The sequence below is a fragment of the Malassezia globosa genome, assembly GCF_000181695.2.
Source record: "Malassezia globosa CBS 7966 chromosome Unknown mgl_sf_3.1, whole genome shotgun sequence".
NCBI classification, from domain to species: Eukaryota; Fungi; Basidiomycota; class Malasseziomycetes; order Malasseziales; family Malasseziaceae; genus Malassezia; species Malassezia globosa.
This window is the reverse complement of record NW_001849871.1, coordinates 53049-75044: the sequence shown is the minus strand read 5'-3', so window position 1 is coordinate 75044 and position 21996 is coordinate 53049. Positions and strand designations below refer to the sequence as shown.

General features: G+C 48.9%; 8 protein-coding genes across 8 annotated transcripts; 4 read left to right on the top strand and 4 right to left on the bottom strand.

The window, feature by feature from the left end:
* Positions 1-130: 130 nt before the first annotated feature.
* MGL_1342 (uncharacterized protein) lies at positions 131-1732 on the bottom strand (the record flags this gene model as incomplete). Its single annotated transcript, XM_001731107.1, has 1 exon — positions 131-1732. The coding sequence occupies one exon, from the start codon at positions 1730-1732 to the stop codon at positions 131-133; it is 1602 nt and encodes a 533-aa protein (XP_001731159.1).
* A 1267-nt stretch (positions 1733-2999) lies between these two features.
* On the top strand, positions 3000-6083 carry MGL_1341 (uncharacterized protein; the record flags this gene model as incomplete). The annotated part of the gene is made up of 1 exon (XM_001731106.1): positions 3000-6083. One exon carries the CDS (start codon positions 3000-3002, stop codon positions 6081-6083), a length of 3084 nt encoding a protein of 1027 aa, XP_001731158.1.
* A 351-nt stretch (positions 6084-6434) lies between these two features.
* MGL_1340 (uncharacterized protein) lies at positions 6435-7619 on the top strand (the record flags this gene model as incomplete). Its single annotated transcript, XM_001731105.1, has 1 exon — positions 6435-7619. One exon carries the CDS (start codon positions 6435-6437, stop codon positions 7617-7619), a length of 1185 nt encoding a protein of 394 aa, XP_001731157.1.
* A 486-nt stretch (positions 7620-8105) lies between these two features.
* On the bottom strand, positions 8106-10445 carry MGL_1339 (uncharacterized protein; the record flags this gene model as incomplete). The annotated part of the gene is made up of 1 exon (XM_001731104.1): positions 8106-10445. The coding sequence occupies one exon, from the start codon at positions 10443-10445 to the stop codon at positions 8106-8108; it is 2340 nt and encodes a 779-aa protein (XP_001731156.1).
* A 2331-nt stretch (positions 10446-12776) lies between these two features.
* MGL_1338 (uncharacterized protein) lies at positions 12777-14297 on the bottom strand (the record flags this gene model as incomplete). The annotated part of the gene is made up of 1 exon (XM_001731103.1): positions 12777-14297. One exon carries the CDS (start codon positions 14295-14297, stop codon positions 12777-12779), a length of 1521 nt encoding a protein of 506 aa, XP_001731155.1.
* Positions 14298-14961: 664 nt separating this feature from the next.
* MGL_1337 (uncharacterized protein) lies at positions 14962-17445 on the top strand (the record flags this gene model as incomplete). Its single annotated transcript, XM_001731102.1, has 1 exon — positions 14962-17445. The coding sequence occupies one exon, from the start codon at positions 14962-14964 to the stop codon at positions 17443-17445; it is 2484 nt and encodes an 827-aa protein (XP_001731154.1).
* Positions 17446-17648: 203 nt separating this feature from the next.
* Positions 17649-19181, top strand: MGL_1336 (uncharacterized protein; the record flags this gene model as incomplete). The annotated part of the gene is made up of 1 exon (XM_001731101.1): positions 17649-19181. The coding sequence occupies one exon, from the start codon at positions 17649-17651 to the stop codon at positions 19179-19181; it is 1533 nt and encodes a 510-aa protein (XP_001731153.1).
* A 223-nt stretch (positions 19182-19404) lies between these two features.
* Positions 19405-21495, bottom strand: MGL_1335 (uncharacterized protein; the record flags this gene model as incomplete). Its single annotated transcript, XM_001731100.1, has 1 exon — positions 19405-21495. The coding sequence occupies one exon, from the start codon at positions 21493-21495 to the stop codon at positions 19405-19407; it is 2091 nt and encodes a 696-aa protein (XP_001731152.1).
* Between the last annotated feature and the right edge of the window lie 501 nt (positions 21496-21996).

Below are 21996 nucleotides of genomic sequence, written 5' to 3'. Positions count from 1 at the left end.
GAAAATGTATTTGTCCAGATTGTCGGCACGAATCATCATTTGGCACACAAGTGTTCATGCTTCCAAAAACACATCTGACCCACATTTATGAGCGAGAAACTTTATAGGTGGAATCTATGCATGTACGTGATTAAATCCGCGATTGAGAGATCGAATTGTCGATATGGGCCATCAAGTCAGTGGTCAAGAACTCGCTTGGCTCCTTTGCACGCACCTGCTGAGACAGGTAACGGCGAGCAAGATCGACGGCATTCTTGTCCAACTTGGTCAGCTTCGCGGCCTCTGAGGCAATGATTTCATCGATAAACTGTGGCGTCACCGGCTTACCATCTACAGTGCTTGAACCGTGGAAGACCCATTGCCACAGCGAAATACGCGAGATCTCAGCTGTCGCGGCATCCTCCATGAGGTGATTGATCGGCACACAGCCATTGCCTTTGACCCAATTCGCGCAGTAGGCGAGCAGAGCGGACACGTTCGCACGCGCACCGCCCTCGGTAATCTTGCCATCCACGTTGGGATTGAGTAGGTCAAGTGCAGACACGCGCACTTCCTCCCGACGGACGTGGTATTGATTGGGGCCAAGCATGTGTTTGTTGAAAATTTCAAGTGCAATCTTCACCAGTGCAGGGTGGGCCACCCATGTTCCGTCATGGCCAGCTGTCACCTCACGCAGCTTGTCAGCACGGACCTTCTCCATAGCGGCTTCGTTGGCCTTTGCGTCGTCCTTGATAGGGATCTGGGCAGCCATACCACCGATAGCAGCCGCACCACGCTTATGGCACGTCTGAATCAACAGGTTAACGTAGGCCTGCATAAAGGGGCACGTCATGGTAACTGCGGAGCGGTCTGGAAGCACAGCTGACTTGTTGTAACGCTGGCGTTTGATGAATGAAAAGATGTAGTCCCAGCGACCACAATTAAGACCGGATGAATGTTCGCGCAGCTCGTACAGAATTTCCTCCATCTCAAAAGCGGCAGTAATTGTCTCAATCAACACAGTACCACGAATGGTGCCGCGAGGCATATTGACGTAGTCCTGAGCGAGGTTGAACACGTCATTCCACAAACGAGCCTCCAAGTGTGATTCCATCTTTGGCAAATAGAAGTAGGGTCCGAGACCGTTCTTCACAAGCTGGTGACCGTTGTGGAAGAAGAACAGACCGAAGTCGAACAGACCGCCAGACATGGGCTTGCCGTCAACATGGAAAGATTCTTCGTTCAGATGCCAGCCACGGGGGCGAACGATAAGTGTTGCCAACTCATTGGCGGGGCGTAGCTTGTACTCCTTGCCGTTCGATGCCTTGAAGTCAACACGACGGTTGATTGCATCGCGCAGATTAACCTGGCCGTCAAGGTTATTAGCCCAAGTTGGCGAGTTCGAGTCTTCAAAGTCAGCCATGTAAGTGTAGGCGCCCGAGTTCAGCGCATTAATCACCATTTTTCGGTCCACTGGGCCGGTGATTTCGACACGGCGGTCGCGCAGCCCTGGTGAGGGGATCGCACAACGCCATGATGGGTCCTCACGAATATGACGTGTCTGAGGAAGAAAGTCTAGCGTTTTGCCTCCATCAAGCTCGACTTGTCGTGCAGCACGAGCCTTCAAACGTTCTTGACGCACGCCCTCGAAGCTTCGGTGCAGTACAACAAGAAACTTGATAGCCTCAGGCGTGAGGATCGAGGCATGCTCGCCAAGCACGGGTGCAAGAATACGAACTCCTTCGACAGACATGGTCTCAAATGAATTATACTACGTCTCATTGCTCTGGCACTAGCACTATATATACCACTGCACCGGCTGAGACCCGGTACACATGCAAGTCATGCAAGCCCCACAGTCTGTGCGCGGCTATGTCATGGACCGAGAGCATCCGAACCAATCACCGGGAAAGTTGGTGAGTCCGGGGGTCAACCGGCTTATATAAACCGGCTTATCTACTCCGCTTATGCAGGACGAATAAGTGGAGGGTCCAATGGTGCTGCTGTAGATGACATCAGCGCTATTACGGCTGCATTAAAGTGCTACCCGCGTTATTTGATTGCTACAAATGTTGGTGTGCGTATGGTATGAACTCAGGCATTCATAGTGGACCTATAGCCGATCAAGGATGAAAAATGAGCTGAGGATTCAGAGGGCTTGGCTGGATCTGAATTTGACCTTGCCCCTTCCGAAGCGGAAAAATGAGTTTGTTTACATCTTGTAAGTTTCTTTTTGAATACGATGCTGCTGGTCTGTGTTCGATTACTTTTCGACAGAGCTGGTGTCTGTCTTTACATGCACATACTAACATTCGAGATGTTGTTCGCAGTTATCAATGCTATCTAGCCGATGGTGGGAGTCCCCTAGAACTAGAATGGACTAGTCATATCCTATGGCTCATGACTAATTTCTTAATAAAAAGCTCCTGATAGCACGTGTCAGCCCAATCGCTCTTGCGTGACAGCACATAGTTATCACACAGAAAAAAAGAACAACTAGCTGTGTGTGAACGAAGCGTGTTGAAATTGCAAGCATAGTAGTACTTACTACCTTTTGGCCATCAACTCTTGCCGCAGCCTCGAAGACGAGGTTTAGTTTCAAAGTAAGAAGAAGGTAGTACTGAGGGCTTGTTCATTGTCCAAAGTTCACGGGAAAAGAAGAACTTGTGGCTCTCCAAACCATGTTTGTATGTGTCTTTGTACAAAGAAGCATGCTGACGGCGCGCTCAGTGGAGATTTGGCATAGCGCCTGCTTCTACGATCAACAAAGTACTTGAGAAGCCAGATGTATCGCTAGAGGAAGTTCTTGACGATGCAGATTTGTTGCAAGAATGCAAGGCGAGCAATGAAAAACTCACCGAGTTTCTTCAGCGTACAGAGAATATTTCTCGTCTTCTGGATTATGTGGTAGGCAACATTGAGGTGATCGCCGGTTCTAGTCTCGAGAACCAAGAGAATGTTGGATTCAAGTATGTGTCGTTCAAGAATCGATGGTGAACTGACTTCACAGATATCCGTTCATGGCGTCAGAGGTTTTGAGCTCAGAAATCCCCGAAGTGACGAAAGTGCTTCTTGATAATGCAAACACATTACTAGGTCCATTTTGGGATTCGATACTTAGTGCGAATTCATATGGACGGACATGGCCAGTTCCTTTGCATGAGCACCCCTTGACCAAAGGTTCCTACACCGCGAAAAAGGACGAGGATGGCTCAACAGATGACGTTCCCATGGAAGTCCCCGAGCAGCAAGATCATGTCATTTCTGGGCGTACAGACGGTCCTGGTTTTGCAGTCTTGGCTGGCTATTGGGCCAAAGTGAACATGACTTTACTGGAGCGACATCCACAGGAGATGCTTGCATTCGTGAAGACAATCCCCTACCTTGTCGAGGGCCTCACATCTCACTTTGAAACACCCGCTATCGTTGAGTTATTATATCGAATTATTCAATGTGAGGACACCGTGCCAGACTCCGGCATCGTCGCGTGGCTCGCTGAGCAAGGCCTTATTCCTCGGGTAGTGTCTCTGCTGTCCCCCATGGTGTCTCCAGAACTGCACAAGGCTGCTTCTGAGTTCTTAAAAACCATTATATCGCTTTCCGCACCCTCTCCATCTTCCTTGAACCAGGTCACTGTGCAGGACTCATTTGGTGGTCCTGGCGAAATGTTACTGGGGGCTGGTGGTGTAAATAACTTGCTTGTGCGTGAGCTGGCCTCTGAAGATATGGTGAATCGTATTGTCAGCTTTATGCTGGATTTTAGTTCTAACTCACGACGAAGCAGCGCTACGCAGGAGACGTCGCGCAAGAATGATCTTATTTTGCACAAATTGCAAGAAGATTCTGCCGTTGAAGAAGAAGAAGAGGAAGAAGACGTATGGCAGTTCCGTCAGACCATGAAAGACCGCCAAAACCGGCATTTCTCGATTGGCCGACGTTTGTCTTCTGCAGGAACCGGTGTGCGTGACTCTACTGCCACGATTCGTCCGTCGCATGTGCATCGGCAGAGCTCAATCCGTCGTCCTATCAGCTCGCAATGTTTGTCGTCTTCGTTCGTGAACTGCGCAGGCGTATTCATTGAATTAATTCGAAAAAATAACAGCGACTATTTTGAGCAGCATCTTTTCCACACATTGCGAAACTATCTTGTGATTCGCCAGCAGGAGCTGTCTGGTCAACAAAACCAAGAGCGACTGTCGCAGAGAACGACGGATCCTAGTGTCGATGAGAAGCCCGAACTCACATTGGAGAATCTACCTCTTGAGGACGATGCTGATACCGAGGGCTTGGATGAAGCCTTGGACGAAGTGGCACAGAAGATGGGTATTGTCCACCTGGGCCCACTTCTCCGTGCGCTGGCAGAGAAGATACCCGAGCTGCAGGAGCGAGTGCGGTGTGGTCTAGACTCGTCAGGCCTCATCACGACGTCAATGGGACAGATTGAGCCCCTTACTCACACACGCTACTGTATTGTTGAGCTTTATGCGGAACTGTTGCACTGCTCAAACATGGCACTATTGAACCGTCCAGCCAATTCGGGCCCTACATATTCTCCATCGGGGTCTCTTCTTGGAGGGCTGGAAGGTTTGCATGCTCTGGCTCGTACGTTGCAGGGTGAAGATGACTTGGAGCAGGACCAGAGTAGCATGTCAGCGAGTGCCGAGTGGGAAGCTGATCGCGACGAAAATGAGCGTCACCTGTCGGAATCTAGTGCATCAAGTTTCAAAGAAAATGGTGGCTCTAGTAGTGCTGAAATCACAGATTCGTCGGGATCGGATCATGCTGAAGATGGAAGTGATGCTGAAAGTATCGCCTCAGCTTTATCGAGCATGTCTCTCGCTGACATGATCTCGCAGTTCACGCGACGTCGCCCTCCTGCACAAGAAAGTGACGTTCAGATTGTGGGCAATTACCTAAAGACACAATTCCTTTCTTTTCAGGTCATCCCTACACTTCTGGAGCTGTTGCTCGCTTTTCCATGGAACAACTTTCTGCACAATGTTGCATATGACATTCTCCAGCAACTTTTCAATGGCGACATGGACGTGGCGATTAATCGGAAACTTACTATTTCCGCATTCAAAGACGCGCATCTTATTGAAACCATCTTGGAGGGCGCCCGACGGAATCGGGCATCGTCCGAGGGTCCCCGTCGCATTCGACTTGGCTATATGGGTCACCTGAATTTGATTGCAGAAGAGATTGTGAAGCTTATGGAACGCTATCCTTTGGAGATTGGTAACTATGTGCAAGATCACTTCACCACTGAGTGGGAGAAATTCTTGAACGAAGACCTTTCCGATTACCGCGCTAAAGAATCTGCGCCTTTGGCTGGTGGACGTCCGTCAGGGAACCACTCGGGCGTACAAAATTGGTCGAATCTCGACTCGGACAACTGGTACTCGAGTAATGACAATAACGTCTCCTTTGGTCATTACTTGTCTTCACAAATGCGTTCAGGCGCTGGTGACGAGGAATCGGAGGGCAATGCTGTGACGTTCTTGAGCCAAACTGATTCCATGCTTGATCCCGCGACACAAGACGCAGTTGAGTGGGGTCCATTTGCAGATTCTCATTCCGCTTTTGAGTTCACTTCGACGGCATCAATTGATCCGCAGCAGCCGGGAAGGCAAGAAAACCTCACTCCTGCAGATTGGGCTGCTGAGTTCCGGCGTGGTACGATGGATGATATCCCGGCCGAGTCGGCCGTCGACAACGATTCTGATTCGGACGATATGGGCGACGCTCCAGACGCGTCTGGCTCAGGTACAGACTCGGACGATAACAATGACGACGATTCGCCGTTCGTCGATTTACACAAGCCAGGTGCTTTGCGAAAGTGCACGCAAAACATGGATGCTGCACACCCTGAGCGAGTTGCTGGTCACGGCGATTTAACTGGCGACCAACACTGGCCAGCTGCTCATGCTGCTCATCATGTTCGAACTTTCTCTGGTGGTGGTAGAGACAATGCTGCTGCCCTCGCTGCAGAGCAACTTCATGAGGCTGTGGAGCCTACCGAAGAGGGCCTACTGCGCCGTACGCTTTCTGATGGTACTACTGTAACTGCTCCCCTCGATGATGCCGAGTTGGCTCAGTCTTAACTCCATTTTGCTGACCCTCTGGAAAGTCTCGCAATTATAGACAGACATATCTACGTACAATCACAGTGTGCAATACCGATCCGTTTGTCAGCCGCACGTTCGTCTGCATTCACTAGTTTCATTCCTCTTTATCGTGCAAATCTTGCGTACGTTCACGTACATGCAAACAAACAAATCTGTTCAACATTATTGGTTGATTCGTTGGCTCCACCCGGAACATACCGGGGGTCTATGGGGGCATTTTACAACCGTGCGCCAAGACCCCGCACCGGGGGGGCAGGCCTAATTTCTTGGAAATACACTGCGTGCAGCGGCACTTAATCCGTTACCTTTTCACCTCTCTGTTACAATATGACGAACGCTTTTATCGTTGGCTCGAAGCGCACGGCATTTGGCTCTTTTGGCGGCAAGCTTAGTAACTTGACTGCAACGCAGCTTGGTGGCCATGCTGCTAAGGCGGCTTTGGCCCAGCTCCCATCTAACACACCGGTTTCGTCTACGGTGTTTGGCGTGGTGGCTCACTCGGACTCGACAGCCCCTTACACGGCTCGACATGTTGGTCATTATGCTGGCCTGCCGATTAGCGTGCCAGCTCTTACTATCAATCGTTTGTGTGGAAGCGGGTTTCAGGCTGTCATCAATGCTGTCCAGGAGATCAAAACCGGCGAATCGGACGTGGTACTTACTGGTGGCACGGAGAACATGAGTTTGTCGCCCTACACATTGCATGGTGTCCGCTTTGGCAATACACGATACGGTGTTGACCTGAAGCTGGTTGATAGCCTTGCGATCTCGCTCGTTGACCAAGTGCCGGTGCCGACCCCAATGGGCATCACTGCCGAAAACCTCGCTGAAAAGTATGGCATTACGCGTCAGCAATGTGATGAATTTGCGCTACAGTCACAGAAGCGCTGGCTCAAGGCACAAGAAAATGGCGCTTTTAAGGATGAAATTGCTCCTATGGAAGTCAAAGTGAAGAAGGCTACCGAGTCATTCGAGGTCGATGAATACCCTCGCCCCCATTCGACTATTGAGTCGCTCGCCAAGCTGCCTTCTGTCTTCAAGAAGGACGGTGTTGTTACCGCCGGTAACGCTTCAGGTATTTGCGATGGTGCTGCTGCGAACGTGGTTGCTAGTGAGGATGCCGTCAAAGAACACGGCCTTAAGCCTCTGTCTCGCATTGTTAGCTACGGTGTGACTGCCTGCGAGCCTTCTCTTATGGGTATTGGTCCCGTCGAGGCTGTCAAGCTTGCGATGAAGCGGGCAGGCTTAAGCATTGCTGACATGGATTTGATTGAAGTGAACGAGGCTTTTGCCGCTCAGTTTTTGGCCGTCCAAAAGGAGCTTGAGCTTCCCTCTGACAAGACAAACGTCTTTGGTGGCGCTATTGCACTTGGGCACCCTCTCGGTGCTAGTGGCGCTAGGATTCTTTCGAACCTTACCTACAACCTGCACCGTCTTAACAAGAAGTATGCTCTTGGTGCTGCTTGCATTGGTGGTGGACAGGGCATCGCTGTCATTATTGAACGTGTCTAAGTCCAAAGAATAGTATATATCTATGATTGCTCAAACTTGGAAGCACCGGGACGATTTCAGAATGTAATGATGTACATTGAGTCTGTTTTTTCATAGGAATGAACTCAGTCAAGAGCTAGATTATAAATGCTGAGTTTGGAGCAGAGATTAGGATAGCCGTGCCTAATAGCACGGCTTGCTGGGTCGCAGTCATAAATCGAACGAAGCTGAAGCGTACTATCATTTATGATAGCGTTATTGGTTGTATTGATTCTGACGTTCAGGCAAATCAGACCTTGACTCTATAACTCAGTTGGTTAGAGTACCACGTTAACATCTCAGTCCGTGGTTAATCCGTGGGTGTCCCCGGTTCGAGTCCGGGTAGAGTCAAAACTTTTAACGTTTCTGAAACTTTTAGGATGTTGCACTAATCAGTACTGCTCTCCTACCTTATGCTGATTTGAGCCTGTAACACTAAAATTTTCTTTCCATACGCGATTCTTGTAACTACTTTTTGTGCAAGGCAAAGAACGTATCCCAAACTTTCAGACAAGCGAAAACTTCTTTGTCCTTTTCATCGGCTGTATTTTCCAGAATTACACCATGTTTCGAAAGCCACTGGTGAATTTCTTGAAGCACGGTCGACTCGACACGGGGGGAAAGAAGCGACGTCTTGACTTGGCTCATGCTAATAGCCCAATCCACATATGCAGGCTTGCTCATACCACGAATATCACTCGGAAGTGGAAGTGTAGTCGATTTGGAAAGTAGATGCTGAACCAAAATGACGTCGGGTATATGCCACATTTCACGGATGTTAGAAGGATTTTTCCATGAACTCAATGGCTCGAATAACAACGTGCGGAAGCTCCTTACTGCGTGAAATGAGGCATCACAATCATGTAAAGAAAGAGGCCTATTGTTAGTTGAACGGCTCACGTCCGATAGGAACTGAGAAAGGCTAAGCTCCAGGGTCGTCATGTCTGTGACAAGTTGAAGTTTTTCAGCGTCACTCGGCAAGCGCAGAAGCGTCGCATGCAAAAGAAAAGTGCATAATGCAAAAGAAGCTAGCTCCGACGCCCAGTGTAGTTCGTCTTCTGGGACGACGTAAAATGGCAGAAGTTTTGTACGCAAGAAAGACATTCTTCCACAAAATTCCATCATATATGCACTTGTTTCTGCTCCCATCGCATCTGAATTCATGTTATGAGACTTGTCGAAACGAAAACGGTGGATACGAGTAAGGACTGTTGCCAGATTATAACGCGCAGATACCAGTAGCGGATCTAACAAATTTGTTCTTATGACATTCAGCACAGACTTCCTCCAGGCACTAGCCAGTTCTCGTATCTTGGGAAAATCTGTAGACTCGATATGCGACAGATGTGCATGAAGCTGCTTCAGCGTACGTCCAACGCTAATGTTGATTGTTTGACTGGACGTGGGTTGATGGACTGTCAAGAGGAAAGCATTTTCATCTTTACGTGTCATCGAAGGAATTTGGGATAGCAAGGTCTTAAACAGGTTTGTACCCATGCTGGCAATATCTGATGACAGAACACGGTCAAAGCCACACTCCTCTAAGTCTGTAAGAAGCATTTGAACAAAGCGCTGTACATCTGCGTTATAATGTTGAGGGTTTCTTGAGCCAAGGGTCATAGCCATTTGAACACGTTGACAACCCTCGTCCCAGCGCTCAGAAACTGATTGTAAATAAGTCTGTGAACGATTTTTCAAAAAGATGCGAATCGGCTCGGGAATCTCGCCGCGCGTTTCACTTGACTGGTCTGTAAGCATAGCCACTCGAGAAACCAGTTCATAGAATATATGTAGCAGCTTCGGAAATGACGACACAAACATAAATTTCCAAAATTCAGACTCTTGAATAGATTCGCTGCACAACGCGTCGAAGTTACTGCAGAACGCGGTCCAAAGTAAGTCTGTCGGCGAACATGTTAATTGTCTCGTAACAACGTCAAGAAACGTCAGATCAGTATCGTGCGCTTGCTTAAGGCGAAGAACACGTTCCATCATGTATACCTTGGCATGTATCGGGGCTAATTCATCAACGATTAATGCCCGTATCCGATGCCATACAGCTACAGTCCACCTTTGTAGTTGTTCCGAGGATTTATTAGCTGCTGGGCTCAAAAAGCGCGCTCTGTATGGCGGCAGTACAGAATGAAATGATACAATAGGCGGTTGTGTTTCACCTAATTCTTTTCCGATGGCAATGAGATCAAATGCAGAGCTCGTGCGCTCTACCAAGACATTCGTCAAATCTTCCAATAAGTTGCCCACAACGCTTGATAAGATATCCAGGTGGAACGCAGCCTGGAGTGCTGCGCCTAGTAAATTAGGAGACAGGTTGCGCAATCCACACAGAAGCAAATTTTCTATGTGCTCCCGAAGCGCGCTTTTCATAGGATTCGCCTGCGAAGCATACGGTTGAATAATCAATAGATGCATGACGTCTTTCATCAGTTCCTGCTGTTCGGCATCTGCGGCCATACTTGTTTCAGTTCCAGAGACGTCACGCGCGTCCAACATATAAAATAGCTCCTCAAGAAAGGCGGATGCCGACACGACTTGGGCTGCATGGTGATCTAGTGCTGCAGGATCTTGCATACACCCCATAACGTCGCATTCTGCCACAGCATCCATTTTCTCGACAAGCCTGTTGCTCACAGAGATAACTGTTTTAGAATGCACCAAAAGCTCTTGGATGTGATCCAACTGCTTCAGACGCGCTTGCTCCGACTGAATGGTGTCGAGCGGTCCACGAATCGCTTTGCGGGCACTGAGTGTGAGTTGTTCGCAAAAGCACGTACCATTGTGCGCGGTCATCAAGCATAGATAAATTGCGCTGTATAGTTTTCATTGTTCCATACAGGGAAGAAACATGCTTGATCGACAAAAGAAATTCCGTTCCATGCTGGGAAACTAATTCGTGGATTCTTTGGTCCACTTCGGTGATGCACAAGCTTAGTCGACTTAACGAGACGCGCAAGTGGCTGTTAATCGATTCGTTTCTTCGAGAAGAGTCTGAAGAAAACTCTTCGTCGTTCGAGTGCGCATCAGATATGCCAGACCCCAAGAATGTCTTCACGTAGTCCTGTGCATCAAAGTCGTCCTTGTACAGTGCGCTTACGTCTAGAAATGAGTATGAGAAGGCCTTATACGTACCAAAAAAACCATCGTCTTTCGTTATATTTGGATGAATCTTTTCATAGAGAGACATTGTAACTGCACTACGACCTAGGGTCGTTATGCGCTATCTCGTGAGAATGGGCACAGTTAGAGTATATGAAATTAGGTGTTCTCTGACATTGGTGTGGAGATAGTAGACGAGTTGCCACCTTCGCCTGTAGTACGGGCGTGTGGGGATATTCAATTTATCGTATGTTGCCGACGAACGGGGTGACACCAATTAAGCTTGGAAACAAGTGGATGTGTATCTACAATACATATCTTAAGCAACAGTCTACGAAGTGGTCGTACGAGTTCGAGATGCTATTTCAGAATTGATAAGTTCTTCTTGCCACTTCGTAATCTCTGTTTCGCTTGCAACGATGCCACGCTGTCCTAGTTCACGCATCGCGCGTGCACGAATCAGATTATCGTAACTGCGTTTTCCCTGCTCATACTTTTGCAGTTCACGCTCGGCTCCAAATACAATTCCTATACTTGTGCCTGTGTGTGAGTTAGTCGAAAAAATAACCTATCACGCTTACAAGATATAGTCAAAAGTCCTTTCAAAGCCAGTGTTTGTCGTCTGATGTCAGAGAAGACATATAAGACTCACTGAAATCCGGGAAAAAGGTGGTGTGCCGTGAACACTGACGCAAAACCTACCACTGTCCACACGAAAGCACCATGTATAGCCCCTTTCTGCTTGGTTAACTGTTCAGAAAGCTCATGCGTCGCGTACTTTTTGAATTTCGGATGCCAAGTGAGCGTGCTCGCTTTTCAGTTGCTTGCGTTCTTGGTACGAGATGACGCTCTCTTTTGACATGCTGAAAAATTAATCAAGGGCTTGAGCGAATTAGTGATCTGAAAATGATTCTGAAATGGACAAAATCGAAAAAGGGGTGGATATGTCTCAAATTTGTGGGTATCACGGGGGTGTGTATTCGATTGGTCTCGCCTATGTAGGCGAACAGGTGGATAAAACCATCGCAGCTCGGCTTGTGCGCATGTGGAGCAAAATTTCTCGAAAGAATTTTGGTACGTGATGGCTCTCTTTTTTCCCTTTAATCTTCAAGAACGACCTTCAATTTTTACCCACGCAGGTATGGCGAAGAACATAAATACCGAGGAAGCTGGCTCTACGGTCGCCTTGTCTCCTGGTATGTTGAAAGATTTACTTATTTCGACAGAAACAGTTCTATTCATCCACGCTTTTCTGCGTACTCATGCACCGAAACTGGCATCAAAGTTGGCATCAAAATTTCCGAACCTGAATTTGGACAACGAAACAATCCATGCAGAAGCACGTTCAAATGCTCTCGTTGCTACGATTCAGTCTGCAATGAAAGTTCAGGATTCATGCATTTCAAAGTCGCTCCATGGAGACGCTCCTTGCGCATTAGGAGAGTCGGATAAAAAAGTCAATGTATGTTGGTGCGGCCGTTCTGACTTGCAACTTCAGGGTGAGGATCTCGAGACTGAGAACGAGTCTACGAAGGCCAAAGAGAATACTTTGAAGGATACAGATCAGAGAAAGAAGAACAAAAAGCAAAAGAAAGAGAAGAAGAAAGAAGAGGGGCAGCGAGAAAAAAAGGCTGAGACGAAAGAAAACCTAGAGGAACAAGACGCAGAATCGACTCAAAAGGATGCTCAGTCAAAGAAGGAGGAAATGAAAGAAGAAATATCTGCAGACACATCCATGGCAGATGAAAGCATGAATGACACGCCTGTGCCAACCAAGAAACGAAAAGGCCCGTCGCAAGGTGAACGATTCCAAAGAGTCAAATCAGATCAAGTTCAGTTCCTCGATGACCGCTTGAAAGATATGAGCTATGAAGCCAAATCAGGCGCTGGTGATTGGGGTGCTCGAGCGAATGCAGATTTAATCAAGACTCGCGGCAAAGGCTTTACAAAAGAAAAGAACAAGAAGAAGCGTGGTAGCTATCGAGGTGGCACGATTGATCAGGGCTCTCATTCAATCAAGTTTACTTATGACGATGAGTGAAATTCATCTGGTACTGCATGATAGCCCACACTCAGAGCCTCATCCCACATGCCAATTTCGAATCGAGTTACCGCATCCCAAATTGTTTGCAGTCGCGACATCTGTGAGACTGATATCATTGCTCGCTGTGCATACTCTTCCATGAGATTTACGAATCCATGTACGGCGCGTTGATATGCGGGACCACTATACTCTTTTACCCACTCATTGTAAAGCTCGCCAGGGAACGTACCACTGGCACATTTCTGCGAAAGCCATAGGCCTACTTCTGCATAGCCGACGGCACAAGAACCAAGGGATACCAATAGTGGGAGTAGTCCTTCTTCGGCAGTATCGAGGACGAACCGTGTGTACGCAACAGTGGCGCGGCTCTCCATCGTCTGCTCGAGAACGTCGAGTGAAATGCCCATGCGTTCACACACACGTATATGGAGTTGCATTTCGTCAATCACCGATTTCGACATAGCAGAGAGCTCCTTCATCTCAGACCAAGTTGCGGACGGATGGGCCACTGCTTTCGACAGCGCACGAGCGTACTGAGTTAAATACTTGTAGTCCTGTTGCATGAACCAGCGCATAGACGACATCAGCAAAGTTCCATCTCCCAGGTTCTGTACGAATGGATGTCGTGTATACGATTTCCAAAGGCTCCAAGATTGTGACACCAGCATCGTGGTGAGCGGCGCAGGATTCGACAAAGCGCGCAGAGGAATGCCGCGCGTCATGATGGGGGAGCCGTGATCTAATGGCCCAGCACCATATCCGACTTGATTCAGTCCGGAGGCCAACACTTCCTGCATGTACTGCAGCGCATGTGCCACGGCTACTCGCAATGGATGTCCATGTGCAGAGAAGGCTGCAATAGCGGAGGACAATGTGCATCCGGTACCATGCGTAGCATCCGTATTTATGGTTGGCTTGATGAACAATGTCATACGCTCGCTTTGCGACTCATATAACACATCGGTCGTATAGGCGCTGCTAGGCCTCTGCAAGAATAGTAAGTCATCGGGACCCCGAACATAGCAAATATCGACGCCGTTGTATGTTCGATACAACGACGCGCCCAACACATGAGCGGCAGTGGTAAGCTCACTATCATGACTGTTGCCCCCGCGGCCTTTAAGACTCCTTTCATACTGAAGCAGTAGACTGGCATTGCTTTCGCGTTCGTACGCTTTTGATACTTGATCCAAATCATTAATGCTTAGTAGTTTTACCCCTAATCGGTAGAGCTGATCAATGAGCGAATCGTACGACATCGATGCATGCCCGCCTTTGACTAAGACGTTGGTGGCACCCAACTTGCTTAAACATTTGGCCATCTTCTGCAGCGACAAAATAGATGGACAGTTTGAATCAGGCACCTCGTGTGACGTGTCTTCCAGCAAACATATCGCCTCTGAAATATTAGGCGTCACAAGCGTGGCGAGAGGGAAAAGTTGGTCGCGCATTGTAGAGATAGCATCATCCTCTAACAGCAGAGAGCCAGATGTGGCTACCATGACAGGGTCTAGAATGACTGATGCATCTTGATTAGAAACGCGCCAAGTTTTGAGGCACTCAGCGACTTGAGACGTCACTGCCGTATCGGCTAACATGCCGATTTTTATCGCATCGACTCTAATGTCTTCGATGACGGCATCAAATTGTTGCATCACAAAGTCAGCCGGAGATACTTGTATGGCAGTGACGCCCTCTCGTGTTTTGCGCAGTTAGAGAAGTTATGACCGACATGCCATAGGTCCGAAGCGCAAGGAAGGTCTTGAGATCTGCCTGAATCCCCGCACCCCCGCCGGAGTCGGACCCAGCGATCGTGAGGACGTGTGGTGGTGTCGTTTTCACTTTGGATACGGGATACTGCGATGACATCATACCTACGCGTAAGGACCGTGCGGAGGTAAGTTCTGCTTAAACGGAATGTGACTCGGGCCAGCCTTTCTGGCTTGTTCGCACTGACTACTCTATTGTGCCGGAGGCGAACGGACGACCTAGTGGAGGCGGGGTTGTGTGCGTGCGTTAGGCACAGCACTAATTGGCCAATGGGATACATACCTCCATTGTATCAGCGGTAGCTGCAACAACAAGTACACTGGCGCTGACGACGGCGAAGGCAACAGGTCACGTTTAGATAGCCAAGGTTGCTTCGCCAGGGCGCTGGTGCTCATCATGCCTGTTAATGCTTTGGAATCCTCGTCTTATTTTCCCTCGATGTCTTCGCTTCCATCATTGTCGACGCTCAGTTCGTCGCGAGCGTGGGAATATTTTTCTGAGCGGGGTGAGGATGCACTCTATGCTGTCAAAGGAGTGCTGGGAGGCACAGGCTCTAGCAAGTATCTCGATATGCGTGAGGAAAATGTCGCAAAGATTCACTCTGAACTCGAAAGTATTCACGAAGCTGAGCGTCTTGAGGGTATGAAGAGCATTGTCGCGATGATATCGAAGGGTCGTGATGCATCCCCTTACCTCGCATCTGTTTTTAAGTTGTCGTCCTCAACATCCTTAGAAGTACGCAAGCTGGTATATCTAGTCGTATTAAGGTATGCAAAGTCGCATCCAGACTTGGCTCTCTTGTCCATCAACAGTTTTCAGCGTGACTTGGCAGACCCTAATCCTCTCATACGAGGGATGGCACTTCGCACATTGAGCGGAATTCATCTTAGAGAAGTGTCGGAGCTTGTCATGATGGCTGTGAACAAGGCCTCTCGTGATCCACATCCATATGTCCGCCGAATCGCAGCGTATGCGCTTCCGACCTGCTACAACCTGGATCATGGCAACTACGAGCGACTTGTCGAGTGTCTAAAGACGTTTTTCTGTGATCGCTCTCCATCCGTTTTAGGTGCAGCCACCAGCATTTTTCAGAACCTATGTCCGGATCGCTGGGATCTGCTACATCGTCACTTTCGCAAACTATGCTATGCTTTGGGTGATATGAGCGAGTGGGCCCAACCCACATGCATGTTAGTACTCACCCGGTATTCTCGAGCCAACATATCGAAACCCTCTAGCACTCATGTGGACCCTGATCTTCAGGTCCTACTCACTTCACTCAGTGCACAAACTGCCAGTATGAATCCGGCCGTTGTGGTGTCTGTTGTTCGAGCATTCAGCGCACTTTTTCCTGAACGCTTGTCTGCCGTGTTTCCGGCATTGATCCGCCTTCTGCGCAGTCCTCCCGACGTCTCGTACGTTGTAGTGCTCCATGCTATTGAGCTTCTTCGCTCAAGCTTTGTTGACATCTCTCCTTATCTCACTGCATTCTACGTACGCGCGTCCGACCCAGCCTATCTGGCACTTGCCAAGCTCTATGTCCTGGTCCATTCGGCTTCCGCCTCTCAAGCATCAGATTTGGCTCATGAACTGGCGACTTATACCCGGTCTTCTTGCATCACAGTCGCCTTGCGTAGTGTTACTGCTCTCGGACAACTTGCGTCTCGACATGAAGGCGTGGCTTTGCAAAGTCTCCAGCTGCTCGTGAATGTTACGCAAGTTCCAACTCTTTCCACACCTGTATTAAGTCGCGCTGTGCATGTGGTTCAGTCGCTCTTGCATACATGTTCCCCATCGACTGCGGCTGTGGTTGTGGTGCGGTTTGCTCTTCGACTCTTTGTGCCTTTGGCCAATCGAGTCAGAGACCCTGATGCGCCCAGGATCCGCATCTTGACGGATACTGTTTCTCGTGTGGCTGTGCTTTGGATGCTGGGACTGCATTTGAAGACGTGCTTAGCTGGCTCTAGCCTGTTGGAGCTGATTGTGCCAGACTTGCTTCGATGCTTAGTGGCTCATTGGTCTAAAGAGCAAGCCTCCGTTCAGTGTCAGGCTTTGACACTGTCTGCTAAAGCGTTCGTACACGGTATCACCCTCTCAAACTCTGCCTTACGCATGGCTCTGACTGTTCTACACTACGAAATTTTGGCACGCGCATCCATGAGTTCGGATGCAGATGTTCGCGATCGTGCTCGGTTCTACGGTGGCTTGACGCGTGGACTAGCTGACTCGGAGTCCGAGCTCGACACCGCGCCTAATGAGGATGTGCGCTCGTACTTGGCATCGCATCACAACCTAGATTTGCTTCGCCTACCGGGTGTTCGTTTACGTCTTGCACAGGTGCAACATGTGTTGGTTTCCCATGACGACGAATCAGTCGGTGACACCTGTTTGAGGGAACACAGATCAAAGACAGTGTCCGATCGTGCCCTATTTTTCGATTTGGACTTCGACGTCCTAAAAATGAATTTGCGTGGATCAAAGGATGCCCAACTTCCTAAGTGGTGTGACCCTGACGCTTTGCCTCCATCGATCGTGAGGTTACCTGATTCCCACTCGGTTCAGCCCAAAGACAATTGGGCGCAAGATCAGCGCTCTTTTAGCAACGACACTTTTTTTAACCATCCAAGTATGGCGTCAAAGGTGGTCCTCGAGCACCGTGATAGGCAGTCTTGGTCTTCGACGACGACTCAAGGCCAAGCTCGATTCACAGATTTAGATTCGTTTTTGGAAGCTCCTAGCGAGAGCGATGACGACGACTACGTTGAAAATGGCATGAAAAATTCCTCTACTAGTATCGATCGTCCTGCACCAGAAGATGACGAGTATGCCTACGATTCGTCCGATCTAGACTCCGATGAGGCGGTCGCCATGATTAAATAAATGTTCACGTCCCATGTTGCTGTGGTGGAGTCGCTGCGCTACGCAACATCCATTTGGGCGGGTCAGATGAGAAAAAATTATGCGTGCAAAATTTTCCTGCATCATGAAACCTACATCTTGATATATATGATTTATTTAGTATTATTTTTTTTTGCATCAGTAGCATTGCTTGTTTAGTCGAGCGACATCCACCTATACCAGCCATGCCCAAAGCACCATCGACTCAACGTCGAGGTGCCCGTATTGGTTCAGGTCATCGTCCGCTTGGGCAGGAAATTCGTGAAGACGAAATCTTATCACGATTTGGTCGTGTGCGCGCCACTAACGCCCGCCCCAAGAAGGGTCAAGAGAAGGAGGAGTTCGATGTTGCTGTGACTGGGAACCCGCTCAAAGTCACAGGCAGTCGTACAGGGACCTCGTTTGTGGATCCAAAGCTCAGCAGAAACATTTTGCGCTTGGCCCGCGAGCAGCAGGAGGAAATAGAGCGCGAAGAAGCAGAGTTAGAAGCAGAAGCAGAAACTAGATCCACTGATGAGACGCCTCGTCTTTCCACTGCGAAGTTTCGTGAAATGGATGATCTACACGACGACGAAAGTGATACGGATGAGAATGATGGTCATGCATCGATCGCAGGCAGTGACGAGGACGAAGATGATGTGCATGAATTCAATGATCCAGAATACGAACAGCTTGATATCTCACCGGAAGACCAGGCCTTGCTCGAGAAACATGACGAGGAAGAAGAGCAGGCGCTAGCAGATGAAGATGCGGGTCGTCCACGAACAAAAACACTCGCGGATCTTATTCTGGCCAAAATTGAGGCGTCTGAAGGTTCTGCAGCAATGCGAGACAGTGGGGAAGACGAGTCCCGTATGATGCCACCAGGTATCAACCCAAAAATTGTGGAAGTATACACTAAAGTGGGTGAACTTTTGTCACGATATAAATCTGGCCCTTTGCCGAAAGCATTCAAGATTGTTCCATCACTTCCAGCCTGGGAAGACGTATTGTACATCACTGCGCCTGAGACTTGGACACCACATGCCACTCTGGCGGCGACGCGCATCTTTGTCTCGAACTTCAAACCTGCACAGTGTGAGCGATACTATAAACTTGTGCTACTAGACAAGATTCGTGATGAGATTCGGGAAAATAAAAAAGTGAGTTACCACATGTATGAAGCTATCAAAAAGTCGCTCTACAAGCCCGCTGCCTTTTTTAAAGGTATACTGTTTCCTTTGTGCGATGGCGGCGGCGTCACGCTTAAAGAGGCTGCCATCATTGGATCTGTTCTGTCCAAAGTGTCTATTCCTGTACTCCATTCAGCTGCAGCTTTGCTTCGGCTTGCTGAAATGGAGTACACGGGTCCTACTTCGCTCTTTATCCGAATCTTACTCGACAAGAAATACGCTCTGCCATACAAAGTGATCGATGGACTTGTCTATCATTTTCTGCAATTTGCTGACAAGTCCAAGGGTGTTGAAGTGACGCATACTCGCCAGGGCATTGTTGGAGAGCGCCGAATGCCAGTTCTTTGGCATCAAAGTCTTTTGGTCTTTGCACAACGCTACAAACGTGATTTAACTCCTGACCAGAAACTAGCTCTTCTCGATCTAATTCGAGTGCAAAAACATCCTGGCATAGAACCTGACATCAGACGGGAACTTTCGTCCGGAGAATCGCGAGGCGAAATGCTTCCTGAGCCATACGATGATGATGACGACATGTCTATTTGATCACGGTGGCTGCATTTTAAAAGCTCGCTGAGTAACGCGCAGACATATGATGCTAATTATCCAGCTTGGTAGTTTGCTTGCTTAAAAACCGTGTTCTGACTACATTTATAGACGGTTTGGGTCTAGCGGAGGAAATTTAACACAAGGCAAATGGTAAAACGACTAGCGGTATCTACCTCTCATGAGCAATTAATCTTACATTCAATCAAGGTGGGGAAAGCAATTAGTCAATCGACTCCATGGCCGACTCGCCCGCCGGCTCATCACTCTTCGATTCCTCAACAGTCTCTGGCTGCGTGTCGGCATCGTCGATGGAGAGACCAAGACTAATAAGCTTGAACAAGCGGTTCGCGAAGTCCTGAGGCTGTTCAAGCGAGAAGCCAGAAGTCAGAAGCGAGCTCTCGTACAGGAGCATTGTCAGGTCGCGAACAGTAGGGTCATTCTTGTCATTCGCAACCTTGGCGGCGAGCTCTTTGATGATCGCATTGTGAGGGTTAATTTCCATCGTCTTCTTCGAAGCCATGTATTGCGACATCGAAGTGTCACGGAGAGCCTGAGCCTTCATGATTCGTTCCATGTTGGCTGACCATCCAAACTGACCAGTTACAAGAACACATGGGGAGCCGACAATACGGTTCGACACAGTTACCTTCTCAACCTTCTCGCCAAGAATATCCTTGATCGACTTCGTCAGCTCTTCAAACTTCTTCGCTTCTTCTTCACGCTGCTTCTTCTCTTCGTCCGATTCCTCAAGCTCAAGACCCTCCTTCGAGACGGACACAAGCTTCTTACCCTCAAACTCCTTGAGCTGTGTTACGGCGTACTCGTCGATCGGGTCTACCATCAAGAGAACCTCAAAGCCCTTCTTCTTTAGCACCTCCAGGAACGGAGAGTCTTTCACGGCAGCAAGGCTTTCGCCCGTGAGGAAGTAGATGTTCTTCTGGATCTCAGGCATACGAGTAATGTAATCGGCCAAGCTCGTCATCTCGTCACCACTCTTCGTCGAGTGGAACCGAAGGAACTCTGCAAGCTTGGCTCGGTTCGTCGCGTCTTCGTGGATACCGAGTTTGATATTCTTGCCGAAGGCCTCGTAGAACTTAGCGAAGTTCTCCTTGTCTTCAGCCAACTCAGAGATCATCTCGAGGGTCTTCTTGACAACATTCTTCCGAATGACCTTCAAAATCTTGTTCTGCTGAAGGGTCTCACGAGAAATGTTCAACGGCAAGTCTTCTGAATCAACGACACCCTTGACAAAGTTAAGGTATTCAGGGATCAGTTCCTCGCAGTCATCGGTGATAAAGACCCGGCGCACATACAGCTTGATATTGTTACGCTTCTTCTTCGACTCGAACATATCGAACGGAGCACGCTTTGGAACATAGAGAAGAGCCTTGAACTCAAGTTGACCTTCAACAGAGAAGTGCTTCACAGCCAGGTGATCTTCCCAGTCATTTGTAAGGCTCTTGTAGAACGAGGCGTACTCCTCATTCGAAATAGATTTGGGCTCGCGTGTCCAAATTGGCTTTGTTGTATTGAGCTCCTCGTTTTCTTTCACAGTCTCCTTGACCTTCTTTTTCTTCTTGTCAGCTGATTCATCGTCGACCTCCTCGATCTTAGGCTTCTTCTCCTCGTCAGCCGTCTCAGCTTCAGGCTCATCAACTTCCTTCTCGACTTCCTTCGTAACAACCAGTTGGATAGGGTACGAGATGAATTCAGAGTGCTTCTTCACAATCTCCTTGATGCGCTTTTCTTCGAGGTACTCAAGCTGGTCGTCCTTCATGAACAGACGAAGCTCAGTGCCGCGACCAATCGAGCGGCCGCTCGTGTCAGGCGTGATGGTGAACGTGCCACCGGCAGCACTCTCCCAGACATACTGTTCGTCATCATTGTTCTTTGTGATAATCTGCACGCGCTCGGCGACCAAGTAGGCCGAGTAGAAGCCCACACCAAATTGACCGATCATACTGATGTCGGCACCGGAACTCAGGGCCTCCATAAATGCCTTTGTACCAGACTTGGCGATGGTGCCGATGTTGTTTACAAGATCGGCCTTCGTCATACCAATACCAGTGTCACGGATAGACAGGACCTTGTTTTCCTTGTCTGGTGTGATGCGAATGTAGAGGTCCTTCTCATTGTCGAGGACGCTTGGGTCTGTCAGCGCCTGATAGCGGACCTTATCCAAAGCATCTGATGCATTGGAAATCAGCTCACGAAGGAAAATCTCCTTGTTGCTGTAGAATGTGTTGATAATCAAGTCCAGCAACTGACTGATATCAGCGGCAAAACCAAACGTCTCCTGCTTGTCAGCCATACTGTTTCCCTTGAGTTCAAGAGGTAGGGATAACGAAAGTGTTGGGCACACTGGGGGTTTTATAGGCACACCTCAGTTGCTATATTACATTCTACCAGATTCTTCGCGTTTCTCCAGCCTGTGCGAGCGCAATTCGATGACCTTCTATGAGAGCTCCACCTCCGAATGTGCTGGAACGCCTGCGCCACTCCATCGCACATGGCACAACCTGTCACGTTACTTAACTTCGGCCGATTGCCGCAGAATGAGCACGTGGCCATAAGGGCCCGAGGCTTCGGCGCGTGGCCAGTGTCAGGCGGTCATGGCCGCAGGCCCGCATGCGATAAGCCTATGAGGCGACTGGCCAGCGAAACGGCCTGATCTCCATCGGCCACGCTAGTCGAAGTGCTTCTTGCTTGGATTGCTGGAGGCAGAGGACAACTTTCTTCGACTTGATTCTTTGGTTTGAACCAGCCAGTTCTGCAAATTAGGCGATCAGCTTAATAGCACACATCTGAAGCA